We start from the raw sequence: 18,876 nt of genomic DNA, 5'->3' as shown, positions 1-18,876 counted from the left end.
AATCTAGGTAGGCTGTGCTCTGACTATATCCTGCAGTTAATCCTTTGTGTCTTTCCCTGTTAACTGCTGGCAAACAGTTCCACCTCTGCACCGCGCCTTGGGAGGTTTCCTGCTGACCTAGATGTGTCAGTAGAAGGCTTTGGGGTTTGCTGCTGCCCTCACTGCCCCCAGCCCACCACGGGCAAGGAGGGAGTGCAAGGAGTGCATTCTCAGCCCCGGCAGAAACAGAAACACAGCCTCTGGCAAAGGCGCTCCAAGTCCTTGGACGGATTGTAGCTCTGCGGGAGTAAGGGGAGCATGTGAGGGGGCGGAAGGCGGTGTGTGACTCCCTGCGGTGTCACCCAGTACCTCCGTGCTTTAATAGTTGTGGTCCGTAGGTGGCCTGCCAGGACTGCAAAGGGCAGTCTGCTTTACTCTGACAGCCTTTCTTGGGATGCTCAGCACACACTCTTAGATGTCTCACGTTTTGTTTCTCTTGCTCAGAGGCAACTTTGATTTCGACATCAGGAACTCAATTTCCTAAAATGTTCAGAACTTGCCTTCAGAGCTACAGTTCATTGGGGCTCAAGTCTGGGTTCCAGCTGTGGAGAACTCAATGAAGTAGAGAGTGGGACTCTCGTCCCAGGGCTGCCCAGCAGAGGCAATGCTGAACCAGGAGGGGCTGGTCTGCCCTTCCTTTTGTCTTGCCCCGGTTCTGGGGCCTGTTGAAGGAAGCAGTGGCTAAAATTGAGGGGCCCAATCCCTGAAGACTTGGAGTCCAGCTTTTTTAGGGGGGATGTGTGCAGGACATACTCATCCCCATCCAGTAGAAGTGGCTGCTGGCCATCACGCTGTTGGTGCAGAGAACTGGGCATAGGTGGGGTGTGGTCCCCTCACACACATAAACACCACCATTCTCTTTTCTGGAACCTGGGGACCACTGGTCTTACAACTGTCCATGGGGGTGGGGGACATGCCCTTAGACCTCAGGGAAGAAAAGGTGTCATCCCAAGCCTGTGGGTGTTTAAATCTTGGGAGAGCGGACAGAAAGGCTGTCCAGCAAAAGTCTAACCCCACGCTGGAAGGTTTGGGTCTCCCCACCCCGCACCCCTGCATTCTCCCACCCCCAACGCAGGGCACACACATAGGTGTATTCAATTTCTTTACCCTGAGCCATGATAGATGGAGGACTTTGGGGCACAGATGTAGGGGTCCCCCAACCTGGGTCCCTCTGGCGCCCCGGCCTCATACCTGATGGGGCATTTTATGAGTTTGAATCCAGTTTGTTTTGGAGGCAGTCCGAATATTCTTTTGTGGGTGGGTGAGGTGCACTCCCTTAAGGAAAATGTTGACCAAGTAATGTAATAAATTCTCTCTTGGCGGGCTTATTCCTTGCTCCCTGCACCCCCCCCGCCCCATCCACCTCCTGCCACTGTTCGCTCCTGGACAGACTTGTCAGCGTGGTCACTCTCGTCCTGCTTCCCCGAGCAGGGGGTGCAGGTCCCATGAGAGCCTTGCGGCTTCCACAGCTCTGGGGTGGCCTGGCAGGGCCCACCCTCGGCTCAGACTTCTCCAGACAAGCTTGAAGATCTTCGTCTGTTTGAGGGGCATCAGCCTGGGACGAGACTCTTGGAAAGAGTCTGGGAGCAACCCCCGAGACCCTGAGATCACCCTGGGGAAGGGAGGTAGAGGCCACCCCCTTAAGTCTCCGATGGGTTGCTGGGTAGCCCGGCTCCTGCCTCTGGTCAGTGTTTGAGGAACTCAAAGCCCCTGGCTCCTTGGTCTGGGCGGCGGGAGCCCTGTTTGTGTGAGGCTGCACCCTCAGGGCTCACGTCCAGCACGGCCGGCTGAGGTCCTGTCCAGCATGGGCCCAGGGCCTTGGGTGTTTTTTGTTTTTTGTTTTTTTTTCTGCGTAGGTGGATAGGTTCAGAAAGGGACCTTGCCCTAAGCTGGCGGGTCCCAGTTTCTTGTCCCACGATTAGGATCACGGGTCTCTCTCTCATGATGGAGGAAACCTGCTTCTGCTCGGGTCTTTCCCACTGCCTCCCTCTGGGCTGTAGAAACGCCAGTCCAGATTCTCACCGTTTCTGACCTGGGGGCAGCATTGGATTCTGCAAACGCCTCCCTATCCTCCTCGGAACCTGTCTCCTCCCTGAACTCATCAGTTTCCCCCACGGGTCTGGGCCCCGCCGGCCCCTCTTGCATGCCTAGAGGACTTGGAACAGTGAGGGACATACAGGGAGGTGAACATTTTATCGCCCCTTGCTCTCAGTTTTTGCCTGTCTCCCACGTAGTTTCTCCGGACACCGCGGGGAAGGACAATGGCCCCTGAGCCCCCCCCCCCCCTGTGGGCCCCCCCCCCCCGTTGCTGGCTGCAGAGGTGGCCAACCCTGGTGGGAGAAAGGAGTCCAGGCAGGGAGTGATAAACGGGTAACAAGTGTAGGGCACCTCCCATCCCACCCTTATCTTCTAGAAGATCTACTTCTTGCAGCTCTTCCGAACCCCAAAGTTGTGAGTAAAGGGTATTTGGTTTTGTATGTGGTAGGATCTGGGTGAAGAACTTCTCTAGGAAGCCCCACTCTCCTTTCTTCTCTTCCAGGCCGCCTGCGGGTGCGTGGGGTCAATCTTACAGCTCGGATTGCATCCAAGTCCTCTTTCCCGACATTATCATCCTTCTTGCAAACTGTTTCTTAACAGGTGGAACGGACTCACTTCTCGGGCCAGCTCTCTCAAACTCTGGAGAAGCTATTCCAGCTTCTTTCCATTCCTGCCTTTTCTGGTCGTGCCGGAAAGAAAAACAAGGGAAAAATTTATTATATGATATATATCGCCATATATTATATATATGGAGAGACAGAAAGATATTGATTGATTCAGATTTCGATACAGAAATTCAGACAGCAGTCCTGGGCACCACAAATCTCCTTCCCTGCTCAAAAATATTGTCATGGGAGAGCCAACTTTTAAAGGTCAGACTGGTGGCTGTCCCCACCGGCAGATCAGGCCTTAAGGATTGGGGATTCCGATACCCTAAGCTGGAGGATCCCACCCCAGCCTCGGGCCAGAGCTTCGCCCCACCCGGAGGGGAATTTGGAGAAACCCGGGTGACCACCGCAGCGCCTCGCTGCGGAGCCGGGTGGATCGGGCGCCCCAGGGGCGAGCGGGCTCCGACCTCCCGGCTTCCACGGTCTCTATCAAAGAGGGCAGCGAGGGCGGAGGGGAGCCCTTCTTGGCAGTGCGCGGCCCCAGTGCGCCCAGGGAGCGGAATTAACGATTTAAACGGACAGGGAGCGGGCAGGCCGGACGAGTGAGGGGCGAAGGTCTGCACCGAGCGGCCCCCAGTGTCCGGGAAAGATGGAGAGTCGGGACTGAGAAGAGAGAAGCAGGACCGAACTCGAGTTGTTTCCTCGCATGTCCACCGGGCGGGGTCGTGGAAAACCAGGGCCTGGTGGGGCTGGGCTGGATCGCCGGGCTTGGGTCCGGGATCGCGACCTGTGTGACCCCCGCGCGACCGGGACAGAGCTCCTTCCCTGCACCCGCCCCCCCCGCCGGGGGTAGGCGCAGGCCTGGGTGGCCCAGCGAGCTGGCGATGAATTCCTTCAACAGGCGTTTGCTGCGCACCTGCGGGTGCCGAGCGCTGGTTCAACGGGCGCCTTGGGTGTTAAGGGCTTGCGGGTGGAAGCAAGTGCGGATAGTACGGCCCATCTGGGAGAGTCAGCTTTGCGCCCCCCGCGTCCCGCATCCCGAGGTAGAGGTCGAGCCTGCGAAGGGGGCAAGGCACGGGCGACCTCCGTGTCCACAGGGCTCCACGTTCGGCATTCCTGCGCCTCGGCCCTTTCCTTCCATCCACCTTGCCGGTTCCATTTCTCGGCTTAGTCTCCTGAGCGGCCCCAGCGAGCGGGGACTGGCCAAGCCTGGGTCCCATTTTCTGCCCCTTTGGAGCGGCGGCAGAGACCTTACCCGCGGGGAAAGGCGCTGTAAGCCGGAGCGCCAACAGCGCGCCCAGCCCAGGGAGGCCGGGCCGACACCTCTTTCTCCCCATACCCATTTCTCGCCAGCATCTGGGAAGACAAAACTAAACTCCAAAGCCAGCGGCCCAAGGCTTTCCGGGACTTTAACCCTTGAAAAGCATCTCCCCCCATCTGGGCAGCGGCTCCTCATGCACGGATGCTGGAGGCAGCCCCGGTCGGAGCGGTCCGCGCACCCCGAACACCCCGCGCGCCCTGCCGGGGTTCCAGCCTCGGCTCCCGGCCCTGCTCCCAGCGCTTAGCGGACCTCGACGAGAGCTGGAAACGTGGCCGGCGCAAGAGAAATGAGGTCTCTACCCGGGCAGCAGATGCAGTAAATTAAATTCGACCTGGGGAGGTCGTCGGTGCTCCTGTGTGCAGGGAAAGGCGCAACCGCGCCGGCCGCAGGTTGCCCCTGCTTATGGAGGAAGCCGCGGACCGTGCGCAGGCTTCAGTCTGCGCTCGGAGGTTGGCTTCATCCGGAATGGGACTTTTTTTTTTTTTTTTTAACCTTTTTTAGGTGTCGGAGTGAGTGTCCTTTAACGGGATCTGAAGAGTGAAACTAATCAGGAAGGAGAGGAATTACTGGCCAGGCCGGGCGGGATAAAACCGGGAGTGGCGGGAAGTAGAAGGAAGACCAAATGCTAGGTGTACCTCCCTCCTGACACGCCAAAAACGAAGCAGGGTTAAGGCAAGAATGTTGGCTGAATGCTCGGGGGATTAGAGCAAAGCGAGTCCTCAAGACGTCTTGGAGACCGCCTACATACACCACTGCAAATAAATACCAGAGTCTTTTTTTTTTTTTTTTTTAAATTGCAGCCTCCTAGAGGTGAGGTGGGGGTCCAGGGAGACAGGAAACCGGCAAAGCACCAGTGAGTAGACAAAACACGGTCCACGGGGGCGTCTTGGGTTTTGAACAGTGACCTGATGACCCCCGCTGACCAGGTGTAGACAGCCTCAAGTCCTAAATACCCCCATTGTCCTAACTTCCCATTTGCCTCGGATTTAGTGCCCTTTCACTGTGTGCTACAGTCAATTAGTGAGTACTTAGCACCGCATTAGCAGGCTGAGCCCAGAGGGACACCCGTGCTGCCGGCTGGCCTGGAGGAAGGGGAGGAGGGAGGGTCACACCTGCAGTCCTGCCGGGATGGAAAATTAGTTAACAGGGACTAACCTTTCTATCACGTTATTAAGAAGACTGCTTTGAGTTTCTTGTTTTATTCAGCAGTGATGGCTATTTGGTGGATTTCTCTGGCCCGGAGACTAGTTTCCTCCAAATTGAAGAGTTGTGGATGGGGAGGGTTGGTGGCCTTGGGTGGAGGGACCTTATAGCATCGCTTTCGTTTAGGAAAATTGATCAGGATTAGAGCTGAGAAGCTTTGGAATGGTAGAGATTTGGAACCAGTTTAGCTGTCCACTGGACGCGAGGAATAATACCCACTTTGGGAAACAAGGTTGGAGAGAGACAAGCAGCAGTCTGCTGTGGTAGCACCAGATGCTGGGTTCGGAGATGGTGGGGGTGGGGAGTGCAGGTGTCCTTCTGTGATGATTTTCTGCCTTTTCTCTTTCTGAAATGAGTGTTAACAATACTCAGGACACAGACGTGAGCCAACTGCTGCTGTTCGTAAAATTCCATTGTGGCTCACGTGTCTGTGTGTCTCTCTTCGTTCTCCTTTCTCGTCTTCCTTTCTTCCTTTTCTTGTTTCTTCCTTCCTTCTTTTGTGAGGTCTTTGCGGGGGGGGGGGGGGCACTCGGGTTCCTGCAGGAATTCACAGCACAGGGCTTTTGTTAGAGGTTGACTGTTTGGCAGGCTGAAGGGTGATGGGGTCCCTCACCCCCCCTTTTTTGGAGCCTTAGAAGGAAGGGCAGTTTCTAGGTCCAGGACAGAAGCTGCCCAGGAGCTGGGCTATTGTTGTTTGTAGTAGGACAAAAGTCATCTAAAGTAGATGCTGCTGTGAGATTTTGTCCTTTTTTAAGGTCCTGAATTCTACAAGAGCCCTGATCAAAATGGAGCACAAACGAACCATTTTGAGGCACTGTTGTTGGGAGTAGGCGGACGGGTTGGGTTTAATTGGCAAAATTGGAATTGATTCTCCCTTGGAAAATGTACTCCAGGTTAACTGTATTAATGGCGGATTGGAAAATCATCTTGGGAGGCAAGTCCTTAGTCCTGTTGTTATTTTGGTGGATTTCTTCTCTCAGATTTCCTCAGCCCCCTTCCCTCCGTCAGTCAGTCGGGATGTTTCACTAGCCACAGATGTTTTACTGCGGTATTTCACCCCCAAATGCCTTTAAAGTATAATTTACTGTAATTATAATGTTAGAGGGTTAAGGGATGGGTTCTGGGAATAGCTTAATAGAGACAAAACTTGCAGCCAAATTAATTGAAAGTTTCTCCTTATGAGGGAGAGGTTGCCAAACATATGGAATATTGCTACAGAATGAGACATCAGAAAAACCCATTGTGGAGATTTAGCAATGATTAAATGCGAAGATGGAGTGGAAACAGAGATGTGTCCACAACATTTCCATAGACTGTCACGGATTTGTTTAAGGCGACTTTGTTTTATTTGCAATCACGGAGAAGGTTTGATATCCTACTGAGTAACATTAATTCTGTGTGAATATGTAATCTAGAAGATAATCCCATACCTGCAAATGCATATTTACATTCTGTATTTTATTGACAATAGGACTCCTGTTAAAATGTTGTCCAAATTCAGCCTTAAAATGGTTAACATTGAAGTTGTCTCCAGGATACTTTAGGATTTGATCTTTATATTGAAAAGGTTACTATTTTTTGAGCTGCTTAAGCAGAAATAGAACAAAGGAGCTTGTCAGAGGGACCCCAACCACCAAATGAAACAAATAGGATCTGTTGTGGGAGGAGGATTCTGAAGGACGCGTGGAGGAAGAAAACATTAGGCACAGTCATTTCTGACATGAGAAGGCTTTTCTGACTTCTTTCCTAGTTTTTAGTCATTCGTCAAGACACACACACACACACAAACTAGGAAAGACTAGAAATTAGATGAGACCTGTGGGTTGATGTATTTTTAAAGTATGTAAGCAAACATAATTATAATAGAGAGTATGATTTACCTTAAATGCAACGCTAGTTTTTTTTTAATTAAGCTTTTCTCAGGATTTGTGTGTCTCTATTTAATGATTCATCACCATCACAAAATACCACAATGTTTGATATACCTTTTCTGCTTAAGTTTTGAAGAATTAATATTGGAATTTTGTGCTTTGGTTGTGTTGTTTATGGGATAATTCTTACTATGTTATGAAGAAAATGTATAAAGTATTTGGGAAGACTATGTTACGGTCTCTTTAAGATACATGAGTTTAGAATAGGAGGAAATATGAAAAAGGAAGCTATAAATTGTTCAATAAAAATGAATTGTTCTTAGTAGGGAGATGGTAAATAAAGCGTGGAGGGGGGAACCCAGACATACAGCGTCATGATTTTCAGGTACAACACTTCCTGAGTCTCAGGCTCACCCTGAATGTGGACTGGACTGCAGAGAGGGATTAGTCCTCGGTTCCCTTTCCTTCAGTCACAATGGTCAGGGCATTGAAAGGGGGAGTTGGGACCAGAAAATAGGATTTTATTGTCTGTGGCGATGGTGACAGCTTTGAAGTGGAAAGTTTTATTTGTGAAATATGGATCCAGGAATAGAAAAAAAAATTTTTTTTTGACAGAGATCACAAGTAAGCAGAGAGGCAGAGGTGGAGATGGGGGGGAAGCAGGTTATCTGCTGAGCAGAGAGCCTGATGCGGGGGTTCAATCCCAGAACCCCAAGATCATGACCTGAGCCGAAGGCAGAGGCTTAACCCACTGAGCCACCCAGGCGCCCCAGGAAGAGAACTTTTAATTAAATTTTAATTATACCTCTGTTAAATTCTTAGACTTGGAGATCCCTGAAGCTATGTGTGACTTTTAGCAGGCAGGGTGCCATGCTTGGTTATGTCCTGTGGCCATATGTTGATACACTTTAGAATTAGTCACTCCCAGACTAAATTAATAAGTCCCCCCCACCTCCCCCCACCCCTGACTGAGGGGGCTTTCCCCAGCCTGCCTTTTGGGAACAGGCTTCCTTCTTACTTACTCAGGGAAGCCTGTTGTGTTCTTTCCCTTAGATGTGGGGAAGGAATGGAGAATTCTAAGGAAAACAATATTTCGTACAGTATTTCCATTGTATATGTGTTTCCTCAAAGCCCCATTTAGTTTCTTCTTTCAGTGTGTAGTCAGTAAAGAAACTTAACAAGCAAATGAAATTATGTAGTTTGAGAAACATATATTGGCCAAAATGTTACTTAAGATGAGTTCCAAAACTACTTACTTCTTGAGTGAAGTCACCACAAAAGGGTTTGGAGTGAAAGCCACTGGGTTTCTTGAGCCCTGTTTGAAGCCTTGGTCTTCAGTCAGCCCCAGAACATGTGCAGGACAAAAAGAAGCTTCTAGCCCCCCCTTTGGCCCCCAACTGTGTACTCTTTGGGAAGTTCTTTTTTTTTTTTTAAGATTTTTAAGATTTCATCTATTTATTATATATATATGTATATACATATTCATATATATATATATAAATTTTTATTTATATTTTTGACAGAGAGAGACATAGCTAGAGAGGGAACACAAGCAGGGGGAGTGGGAGAGTTAGAAGCAGGCTTCCCACCAAACAGGGAGCTCAATGCAGAACCCAATCCTAGGACCCTGGGATCACGACCAGAGCTGAAAGCAGAGGCTTAAGGACTGAGCCCCTGAGGCACCCCAGGAAGTTCTTTTAAATGTAGAGGTTAACTTTTCACAAGGTTGCTGAGAAGAGTAAATGAACTTGGAGATTTGCAAGTACTCAACAAAGTTCAGAGTGCTGGCAGTCTTAAATGCCAGAACCAAGGCAAATGGAGCTGCCCTCAGGAATGGAGGGCTCCTGCGTGTCCCAAGAGGGGCCAAGCCTTCCAGGAGTGTCCTGGATCTGCCCACCCCACCAGGAGGGCTGGAACAAAGACCATGGCTCCTATCCTGAAAGAAGCAAGGAAAACCTTGTCATGGGAATGACGTTGTTCAGTCAAATTCTGAAACCAACAGAGGAACTCCATCCAAAAGGCAGTTTAAAAAGCAGGGTCTGGTGGTACTCCAAAGTGGCAACATGAAAGTACAAATTTTAGAAAATAATAATCTGATCTCAGGGCATGGTTCAACATGGGTCAACATTATTCTTAATAACTCAAAAAAACTTAGTTTTAGAAATATCAAATATCAAAGTGCTTATCAGCATTAGGATTCCAACAGAGATACGGAAATTCCAGTACATTTTCCCAGAAAGGTGCACTTTCTTCAGGACATTTTAGAAGTTACTGCCAAGTGTGTTGGTTCTAGTTTTCATCTCTTTAGTGAAAAAAATGTTTTTCTTCACCTTCTTGCTCTTCTGTGACCAGAGAGATAGAAAACACCATTTTTTTCAAAGAATTAAAATCGATCAAACAAACACACACAAACTGTCTCCGAAATGCTTCATGGTGGCCCCTTGTTCCTTGAGAGCAGTTGCTTGGAAATGAAGAAACGTGAGCGGGGAAATAAAAACACACAACACTTTTTTAGATGTCACTTGGAAGGTGAGGGGTGAGGAGGGGGGGATTTGGTCTGCCAGAGACCACATCAGACTTTTTGACCTACTTCCCAGTTTTCTGAAACTTCACTAATGGAGGAATTTGGGGATTTAAAATGGAGTCCATTTTTGGATGGGCCACTCTAAAACTAAGCCCCTCGTGCCCACACTGCAGTATTTCAGGTGATTGGAGGTTATGAGTTTTATAAACTTCCTTGATGAAGAGGTAGATTAAGGCTACAGGCAAAGAAAAGGTTTTTAGCCATTTGTCATCAAATAAGAAATAGTCGCTCTTCCATTGGACATTTAAAGATCTCCAAGAAAAATACTAGAATCCTCAATGGTTAATATGAACTCACTCCACTCTTACCTGAACACATTACAGCAAAAGTGAAGTGAGGTCCACTTGTTGGTGGTCCTAACCCACCTCTCCATTCTCACCATTCATATGTGGGGTGGAGACCAAGGTCTGGCAAATTTGCCCTCATTCTGTGGAGGAAACAATATGCCAGATTTCTTTGTTTCAAAAAGACTTAACCTTGTAATTTTAAATTATGTGCTATTCATGTTCTGGGATTATGCTGGTTAGAAAGGGGTGCACATCTGCCAGATGTTTTAGAACTAAAACAATGGAGGAGAGTTTTGAGGGTTTTATGTGTGTAGAGGGAGGTCAGTGAGAGAGGGGGAACTTATATTGGGAAATAAGGAAACATGAGATGACGTCAATATACTTTAAATATATAAATTCATCTTGTTGGTGACTGGCCATGGAGAGTGGAAAAGGGAGGTGCCAGTGAGCTGAGCAACGATCTTATGGGGTTAGGAGTTTTATGCTCGTTGTCTGATGTGATCACACAGCCAACCCTGTGAGACCAGTGTTACCATCTCTGTTTTACAGATCAGAAAACTGAGGCTCAAGGAAGTTAAGTCATTTGTCCAAGATCGTTTACATGGTAGACTGAGATATGAACCCAGGTTTATCAGACTCTGATCTGGGATTTATTACAAACAATTTGGCAGACCTAAAGATCTGAAGATCTAAACTCTAAGCAGAACTGAAAACTTGTAAATTCTCACAACAATTTTCCAAGAGTATTGGAACAAAATGTTCCTCCTTGCCCCTAGCTTTCTTTTCTTTCCTTTTTTTTAAAAAGTTTTTATTTATTTATTTGACAGACAGAGATCACAAGTAGGCAGAGAGGCAGGCAGAGAGAGAGAGAGAGAGAGAGAGAGAGAGAGGAAGGGAAGCAGGCTCCCTGCTGAGCAGAGAGCCCAATATGGGGCTCGATCCCAGGACTCTGGGATCATGACCTGAGCAGAAGGCAGTGGCTTTAATCCACTGAGCCACCCAGGTGCCCGCCCCTAGCTCTCTGTAGCACTCAATGCTCACTTTCCCCCAGGGCTCCAGGGTTGGACAGCTCCCTCCTTCAGAGATGGTTTCCTTTACAGAGATGAAGAACTGGCTGTTTTCCAGAAGGGCGAAGCCTCAGCCTGTATATGAGGCTGTGTGTGTGCATGTTTATGTGTATGTGTGAGTGTGTACCTACGGGTGTGTGTGTTACAAGTATGTCTGAGTATATGCAAACGTGCATGGCTGTGTGAATGTGGTATGTATGGGTGCCCTCGTGTTTGTCTCAGGGTATATCTTGGTTTATTTGTGATTGTGTAAGTTTTTCTCTGTGTGTTTGTATGTATATGTATGTTTGTGTTCTATGTGTGTATACTAAGTATGTGCGAATATGTGTGTTTGTCTGTGTATATATGCGTTTGTGTGGGTGTGGGTGTCCTGGGACGTGTCCAAGGGACCCTCCCTGCCCATACAGCTGTTCTCGCTGGGCTTTGAGCCCTGTCACTCTGCGGGACTCACAGAAGCCTCTGGGCCCTGCCGATGGGGAGGACACTGAACCGGGTGAGCCAGCATCTCCCCAGGCTCCTTGGCTGTTCCATGGGCTTTGCTGTCTTTTTATGACCGTCGTACTCTCTGCCGAGCCCCACCAGAGAACATCACCAAAGAACACTTGTGTGCAGATAAGGTAAAAATTTTCATTTTAAGTGAAAGGACTCCTCATATCGGAATCTGAGTTTACAGGTTAAATTCTGTCTTAGTGACTCCCAGGGTCAGCTTAAATTCCAGTTTTTAAAGTGGAATCTTGTGATATCAAATACTGCAGGAAATAGGTTGAGTTTATTAGGGACTTGGAGATCTTCTACCGCCTTGGAAATTTTGGTTACAACTTTATTTCTGGTAGGAGACCTCTTTAACCTCTGTCCTGTTTGAGCTCTCTGAATTTAAAAATAATAATAATTTATTGCAGGGTTTAAAAAAAAAAGCTTGTGTTTTTGCTCCTGGAAAAATTTCTAGATAGCTTACATTTCACACTAATCAAAATAATTACATGGAGTGCTGTCACCTGAAGTGTGGGATCTGAGTTCACAGGTCTCTACCCCCTCACTGGCAGGGATGAATCTGAACTTGACAGATGTCATCAACAAGCTGGCACCGTGCAGCTGCGGGGAGGGGATCAGCAGGACAGGGCCTTCTGCTTCCCACCTTCCTCTGGGCGTTAGGTGTCCGTCCCATACAGCACAGGCATACTCTGCAGGATCTAAATGTGTGTCTCAGACATTTCCATTTGCCCAGTTGTTACGGAGCGCAAGATGCTCGTCTACTCCCTTGTCACTGTACAGAGCAGCTTTGAGACTACCTCTTCCTTCCATAAAGTGACAGGGGTAGAGCCAGCCAGGCGAGGCATGTCCAGATCCCTCCAGCTCTCAGGCTGGGTTAGCCAACCTTAAGCATCGGCTCTTGGTTCAAATCCCACTTCCCCCACTGCGGGACCTTGGGCACTTCGCTTTCCATCTCCAGGCTCAATTTTCTCATCTGTAAAACGGGGATAAGAACACTTTCCTCACCCAGTGGTGCGGATGTACATCCAGGACCTGGCAGAGCTCATAACAGGCTCTTGACATCTAGTTTTACCATTATTGGAATATTATGGATCTCGTAAATCACTTCTACGCTACCTTTGTTTTTAAAAATGCCAACCCCCTTAAAAAATCTACATTGGAGTACAGTAAGAAAGATTTTATTATTATTTTTTTAACCTAAAAAGGGCCCTTAGAATGACCCTCTCATTTTTGCCAAACTCGAGGACCCCGGTTTAGTCCTAAGGCCTCAGAGAACCCCGACTCTGGACCCAGCAGGAAGGACCCGCAAGCTGAAGGCCGAGGCTGTCGGTCGCTGTTGGTGCTGCTGCTCAGGGAGCCGCCGCCGCCGTTTCCAAGCCTCCCAACTCCGCTGCCCGCCCGCCCTCGCATGCATTAGCCGTAATGTATTCTCTCTTGAATACTCATCAGATTAAGGCTCCCGGTAGCTACCTTGCTCGAAATAAATTTTATGAGCACACATCCTCGCCCTCAGCCTGCACTGGCGGCTGCGAGGAGAAATCCAGCCGCCCCTCTGCCGGCGGCAAGGCCCCCCAACAGTTAGGTGGGAATCGGCGCCCTCTGGCCCCCGAGCCGGGCGGCTGCGGGAGAGAGCGGGCTGGGGCGCCCCCGGCCGGGACCAACGCTCTCCGTCCGGGTTCTCCAAGGGTTCAAGAGCGTCGGCGGGCGCCGGCAGGGGACCTGGCCCCGGGGCTCCGGCCGGCCGCTCACCCAAGACGCCCCCCGCGGGCGGTGTCGCCACGTCACCCGGCCTGGGACGGGCCCCCGCGGCTGGTGGGGCCTCGATCTCATCTCCCCTCCGCTTGCAAAACGGTGCCAGAGCGATCTGCTCCTCACCTCCCTCCGCAAGCCCCTGGCTCAGCAGACGCAGCGCCTGCAAATGCAAAGGCGGGCGGGGGAGCCCCGCGCCCCGGCCCTTAATGACATTTTTACAAGAGTTGTCCCCCCTTCCCCCGCGGGCTGGCCTGGTCGCACCTCAGGAGCCCCTGGTGAGTCTCTCTCCTTTCTCAGAGTCTCCAGATCTCTCCCCGTCTAAGGCCCCTGCTCCCCTACCCTGCTGCTCCAGGGGTGCCAGTCCTGAGGGACCCTGAGACAGGCAGGGGTGCGGTTGTAGCTGGGGAGCGCTACCTGCGGGCGGACAGGCATGACCCGGGCCCTGGCGGAGCTGCCCTGTGATGTGGGGGCGCTCTAGACTCTACGCAGGGATCCTTGGGGGCGGCCCAATGAGATCAAGTCCATGAACTTGCCCCTAACTTTCCTTCCCCTCAGCCACAACAGCACCACATCTAACACCTGGTTACTGCAGTTATCTCCTAATAACAGCAAACCTTTATTGAGCACTTACTGTTTACTGGCCCAGTCTTAGCCCTATTGATTCAATTACTCTTCACAGCAATCCTACCAGGTGCTATTGTCTTCACCGACTTAACCCCCCCCACCCTCGCCATTTTAACAGCCCAGAGAGAGGGGAAGTAATTTGTGGAAGGTTAAAAAGCAGAGCCAGGATTCAAGCCCAGGTGGACTGGCCCTAGAATCCATGTTCTTTTTTTTTTTTTTTTACTTTTTTTTCCTTGCAATTTTATTTATTAGTTTGACAGAGAGAGAGAGCACAAGTAGAGGGAGTGGGAGAGGGAGAAGCAGGCTTCCCATAGAGCAGGGAGCCTGATGTGGGGCTTGATCTCAGGATCCTGGGATCATGACCTGAGCCAAAGGCAGATGCTTAACAACTGAGCCACCCAGGTGCCCCTAGAATCCATGGTCTTACCTTGTGTCTTACTCGTCCCCCCTTTTTTGATGGAAATCCTGTAGTTGTTGTGTGCTTAGCACTTTGCTGGGCACATGGAACTGTTTGTAAGCAACTCGGCAGGTAACTTGGCTTCTAATTGGTTGAACATTTTGTTAAGGAGGAAAAACTTTTTTAAAAAGATTTTATTTATTTGAAAGAGAGAGAGGGAGAGAGAAAGAGAGAGAGAAAGATTGCGCACAAGTGGTGGGCGGGGAGGGGAGGCGGCAGAAGGAGAAGCAGACTCTCCTCCAAGGGGGGAGTGGGAAGAAGGGCTTGATTTGGGGACTCCAGGATTGTGACCTAAGCCCAAAGCAGATGCCTAACCGACTGAGCCACTTAGGCAGCCAGGGAACCTTTTTGATAGAAAAAATGCCATATGCACGAGGACAGGTAGTTGGTTCCCAGGCCCATGCAGATCTGCCCCAGTGTGTTCCTGGTAGCTTTCATGGGGCCTTTTGGGAATGGGGTCAAAGAGCAAGGCACCTAGTGGGTCTGACTTTCAGGCAAATGTTGGTAGCTGCTGAGACCATAATGGGAACAGGCTGGCTTTGGGGTTTACTGGGCCTGGCACTGACACGTGTGTCCGTCACTAGAGATATCACGACGTGAAGGTCCCAGTAGCCTGTCTACAGGTCTGATATATGAATGACTTAGTACTTGAGCTTTCTTTCTACATAGACGTGGATGGGTCCTATTTTTCCCCCAGTGCTTTGAGGCGAATTCCCTTATGTTAACGCTTTTAAATTATAACACGCCAACAAACATGATAGGAATCAAGAAACACAGATGATTCCCGAGAGATCTGGTTTTCCGACTTGTGTTGATGATTTGGAGTGCACAGGAGAAACTGGTGAACTGTTTCAAGGTGAACTTCTTGGAGAGGATGTGATCAAGTATGCTTTCCATGATCACCTCCGTGAAGCCACTTGGGTGTGCCAGGCGCGGTGCTGGGCAGCCGGGACACAAAGCTGTGAAATGAAGACTGTTCCTGCCCCTTGAGAATCCCGCCTCCTAATGGGACACACAGGGTGGGCTGGATTTCAGTTCTCACCTGCCGCCTGGACCGGTGACCTCCGTGCTGTGTACGCCCCACCCCATTCTATGGGGCAGTCGAAGGCTTTGGGTTATGTCCTTTTCCTCCCGTGGAAGAGGAATCATGGAGAAGGGACGGCATCCACACGGGGTCTAGCGTGGTGAGCAGCGCGCGTGGAAGGCTCACTCTGCCTTGTCTCGCTCCCTACAGAGATCCCTCAGTGCGCTGGATGCAACCAGCACATCCTGGACAAGTTCATCCTGAAGGTCCTTGACCGACACTGGCACAGCTCTTGCCTCAAGTGTGCAGACTGCCAGATGCCGCTGGCTGACAGGTGTTTCTCCAGGGCCGGGAGCGTCTACTGCAAGGAAGACTTCTTCAAGTAAGTCCGAACCCTGGAACCCCGAGGGGGCTCTGGTCTGTCTCTGGCTCTCCCCTGGGAGTGAGGGGGGAGGAGCTGGTGGCAGAGGGCGTGAGTGCCATTTCTGCTGGGGAGGGGGGTCATTAGGGGGACAGACCAAGGATTCCCATAAATCCTGCCTCAGGACACGAGCCCTCTCATTGCTGCCACTTTCCGAGTAGGTGCTTGGAGGGTCATCCCTGAATCTAGAGGAATCTCGTGATTGCTAAAGGGCCCCGGAGGCTTGGAAGCCTTGCTCCTGGTCCAGGTCCAGCCAGGCTCTGTCGGTGTCACCGCTATCGATGAGAACGTGAGGAAGAGGCAGTTTCATGGGGTGGTAAAGTGCCCAGACCATGATGGGTTTTAAAGCACGTACTAGCTGTGGGCTCTCGGACAGTTTACTTCTCTCCGCCTTGGGTTGCTTATCTTTTAAATGGGCCTGGTAATAATAGTTCCTACCTCATAGGGTTGTTACAGGCTTTGAATGAATCAATATGTAAAGTCCTCAGGACAATGCCTGACACCTGAACGTTAGCTTTGAAGACTGGCCTCAATTCATTCTGGGGTTTGATCCATCAGCAACAATCCTGTTGGTCACGGTGAGGGGACTTCCTAGAAGTTATTTTCTGTGGCATTTAGTCTGGGACATGCCTCCTGGAACCTATTACCCAAAGCACTGAGGCTGGGGCCCCAGCTCACTTGGACCTGCTGGCAGCAGCGACACCAAGACCAGGAGGAGGGAGTCGTCCCGCAGTGACACTGAGCCCCGTGGGCGTGGCCTGTGTGCTGCGCTGAGGGGGACGGGACTGCTGGGGAGGCTTATCAAAGCCTGCAAACATTTGGCACAAATGAGCAAGCCTCAGGGAGGAGGGGTGCATCCTTTCAAGGTGGTGTGTTCTGCACAAAGGGAGGGCAAAGGGGGAGAGATGCCAGTCTTGGAGACAGAACGTGTTTCTCCCTAATCCTCCCAAGGTTTAACTTCGGGGAATAAGTGGTCTGAATTTCTGAGGATTCTCAAATTTCTTTTGCCCATTAGGAGTTGAAAAGCACATTAAAGATGAAAGTGGTCTCTACTGGGGCTTCCTCTGCCCCATGGCTTGTGTTGAGAAGGCCACACTCATGGGCACCATCACACTTTGGCCAAAAATATACCACTCTCTCCCTCTGTGTGTGTGTGTGTGTGTGTGTGTGTGTGTGTGTGTGAGCAAGAGGATGCAGGTGGGTGGGCCTGGCCTTGGGGTTGGGTCAGCTGCATTCCAGGGTCTGGGACCCATCCTCCCCCCATTTGTGTACCTTTGGGAAGCCTCAGTGAGCCCAGGGGTATGACCTTCTTGCCCAGCTGGGAACAGGGTAGGTGTTCAGACCACTGGCTGGGGTGCGGGCAAAACCCATTAGGATCACAGGACTCTGTTCCCAGAGAAGCTCCTTTGAGCCCCTCCTGGGGTTTGGACCTTGACTAGCTGGCTCTGGGTTTGGGGAACAGAGGGGGTAGCAGCTCAAGTGTAGGTTTGGGTTTGAGACAAGTAGTGAGTAAAGGGGTCCCTTTAAACCCAGAAGGGGCCCTGGGGTGCAGGCTAGGGAAGGATTAGCACAGCCCGATGAGCCACCAGCCCAAGACTAGAAGTAACAGTGACAGTTACTCACTCAGGCCAGTGCCCTGCCCTCCTGCCTCCCTAGCCTCCCTGTGCCATGGCCCTCATTTGGATCCTTCTGGAGCACTGCTCAGCAGTAACCTCGTGACCAACCTCCCACCTCCTCTAGCCCACATGCCTCCCCACCAGATAGCATCCATCCTCACAGCTGACCCTGGCCCCTAGCTCCTTCAGCAGGGCCCCCTTACCCACAGAATATTCCAGATGCATTGTGCCATCAGAGCCTTCCTCCCTGTACCCCGACTCCCTTCTAGTCCTACCTCACCACGGTCTTGGGTGCTGATGCCCCTCAGCGGGTTGCCCCCTTCCCCAGGCAGGCCCTGACCCAGGCTAGTTTGTCCTGCAGGGATGAAGTCTGTCCTCTCGAGGTCTCCCCATCCTTCCCTGGCTGTGAGTCCCGCTCTTCCGCCGGTGGGCACCGGCCCCTTCTCTCTCCCCGTGACTCAGTGTGAGTTGTCTCGTGTTTGCTCACGCCTCCTGACCTGTTTCATCTTCCTTGTTGGCTCAAGGAAAGATTTATTTCTCCATTTTTCTGTCCCCGGCATGGCCTGTGCACCTGGCCTTGCCCACAGACTGTCACTAGGTTTGATGCCACGAAGAGTAGATCCCGTAGTGAACTTACAGCCTGTTTGCTGACTAGTTCCTTCTGTCCCTCACATGCTGTCCTGTGAGTTGTGAAGGCCCAGGATGCCTGGGAAATGCACAGGCCTGTGCCTCAGCTATCTGTCTGCCTATCTATCTAACTATCTAGAGATGTATTCATTTATTTTAGAGGTAGCGTGCAAGTGAGGGGAGGGACAGAAGTGGGGGGAGAGAGTCCAGCAGACGCCCCACTGAGCACAGAGCCCCATGCCCGGGGTGGGGGGGGGACACTCAATTCCACAACATGGAGATCAGGACCTGAGCCAAAGTCAAGAGTCGGACCTCTAACCGACGGAGCTCCAGGCCTGTGATTTAGTCACAATTACTCTCCTCGTCCCACAGGACTGCTCTGCTTCATAAAAGGACCCCCCTCCCCCAGGGCTGGATCTGTTTGTGAAGTAGGGGAGCTGGCCGCAGAGTCAGGGCTGACTCCGGGTCCTTCCTCTACGGAGAGGGGCTGTGTGGAGACAAATTTCAAGCTGAGGTGATTCTGCCTGCTGTTGATGGAGGGTCACTGAGACCTGCAGACTGGGCCACTCTGAGGCCCTCTCAGGAGGGACACTTGGCCCTGCAGGCAGTCAGGCCCCACACAGCTCTTCGGGACGGCGGCTGTTCGGTGGAGCCCGTCACAGTCCTCGGGGAGGACACGGAGGGACACAGTCCTCCAGGGTCGGATTGGCTTCACCTTCCTCCCCAGGGTCTGGGAACTGCTGTCCCCTTGGGGATCAGCCTGTAACACGGTGGCAGAGCCAGTGGGCTTCTCCCCGTGACTGCTCATTAAAAGTCACCAGGCACCTGCTGGCAGATGGCGCAGCA

The 18,876-nt window shown here is 51.1% G+C and overlaps 1 protein-coding gene across 1 annotated transcript in view; it reads left to right on the top strand.

Annotated features, from left to right (window-relative positions):
* The first annotated feature begins 4,146 nt into the window (after positions 1 to 4,146).
* The window catches only part of LHX4 (LIM homeobox 4), a 34,992-nt gene continuing 20,262 nt past the window's right edge, over positions 4,147 to 18,876 (top strand). The window contains exons 1-3 of the mRNA XM_032862565.1: positions 4,147 to 4,320; positions 13,195 to 13,321; positions 15,577 to 15,748. Coding sequence (XP_032718456.1) covers positions 4,147 to 4,320; positions 13,195 to 13,321; positions 15,577 to 15,748 — 473 coding nt within the window. The remainder of the gene's footprint in view (positions 4,321 to 13,194; positions 13,322 to 15,576; positions 15,749 to 18,876) is intronic.

Source organism: Lontra canadensis, unplaced genomic scaffold, assembly GCF_010015895.1.
Source record: "Lontra canadensis isolate GAN:19392208 unplaced genomic scaffold, GSC_riverotter_1.0 scaffold24, whole genome shotgun sequence".
Classification (NCBI taxonomy): domain Eukaryota; kingdom Metazoa; phylum Chordata; class Mammalia; order Carnivora; family Mustelidae; genus Lontra; species Lontra canadensis.
The sequence above is the reverse complement of the archived record's forward strand: the minus strand, read 5'-3'. Positions and strand labels throughout refer to the sequence as shown.